This window comes from Chlorella variabilis (genome assembly GCF_000147415.1).
Source record: "Chlorella variabilis unplaced genomic scaffold CHLNCscaffold_246, whole genome shotgun sequence".
Lineage (NCBI taxonomy): Eukaryota > Viridiplantae > Chlorophyta > Trebouxiophyceae > Chlorellales > Chlorellaceae > Chlorella > Chlorella variabilis.
Genome location: NW_005434895.1, coordinates 1 through 674, shown reverse-complemented (window position 1 = coordinate 674; position 674 = coordinate 1). Strand labels below are relative to the sequence as shown.

The window sequence follows — 674 nt, the reverse complement described above, 5'->3', positions numbered from 1 at the left end:
GCCGGGCCTTGGCGAGGGGGAGGAGGGGGTGGAGGTGGAGGAGGAGGAGGAGGAGGGCCCGCTGGCGGCGCACTTGGCGCAGCCCGTGGCTGCGCTGCAGGGCCCCACGCTGGTGCTGGCGGCAGGGCACGGCACGCTGCGCGAGGCGCTCGACGCGCTGACGGCGTCGCGGCTGGAGAGCATCGACGTGGAGGCGGCGGAGGTGCTGTTCACGGACGGCTTGGGGGCCTCCTACACGGGCAGCAGGTGGGCGCTGGGGGGTGTTGGCTGGGGTGGGATGTGGGGTGGGGTGTGGGGTGTTTGGGGAGCGTGCTTGGGGGTGGGGTGAGGACTGCAGCGCATGAGGGCTTTTGGCCCAGGGCTCCTGGGGAGGCGTCTGCTTGCTTGCGGATGGCCGCCTCCCGAGCTGCGCGCGCTTGCCGCCGCGGCCCCGCCGTGCGTGCCCCGCAGGCGCATGCAGCAGTTCATTCGGGAGCACTACGGCCACACCTGGCTGGTGTGGTCCCACGACGCGGTGCATCCGGATGAGGAGGTGGCTGAGGAGGACAAGGGTTGGGGGGGACACGCGCGGCAGGGCGGCGGCTTCACCTTGCGGCGCAAGTACCCGGACGCGCCCTCCAAGCCCCGGCATGCCTCGCCCACCGGCGCGCGCATGTACAACCGCTGACGCAGCC

At 73.1% G+C, this 674-nt stretch overlaps 1 protein-coding gene across 1 annotated transcript in view; it reads left to right on the top strand.

Annotated features, from left to right (window-relative positions):
• CHLNCDRAFT_59503 (expressed protein) overlaps positions 1-667 on the top strand; it is a gene marked incomplete at its 3' end in the record, with an annotated part of 2,681 nt that extends 2,014 nt beyond the window's left edge. The window contains exons 2-3 of the mRNA XM_005842591.1: positions 101-246; positions 451-667. Of these exons, the coding sequence (XP_005842648.1) occupies positions 101-246; positions 451-667 (363 nt within the window). The remainder of the gene's footprint in view (positions 1-100; positions 247-450) is intronic.
• Positions 668-674: the final 7 nt, after the last annotated feature.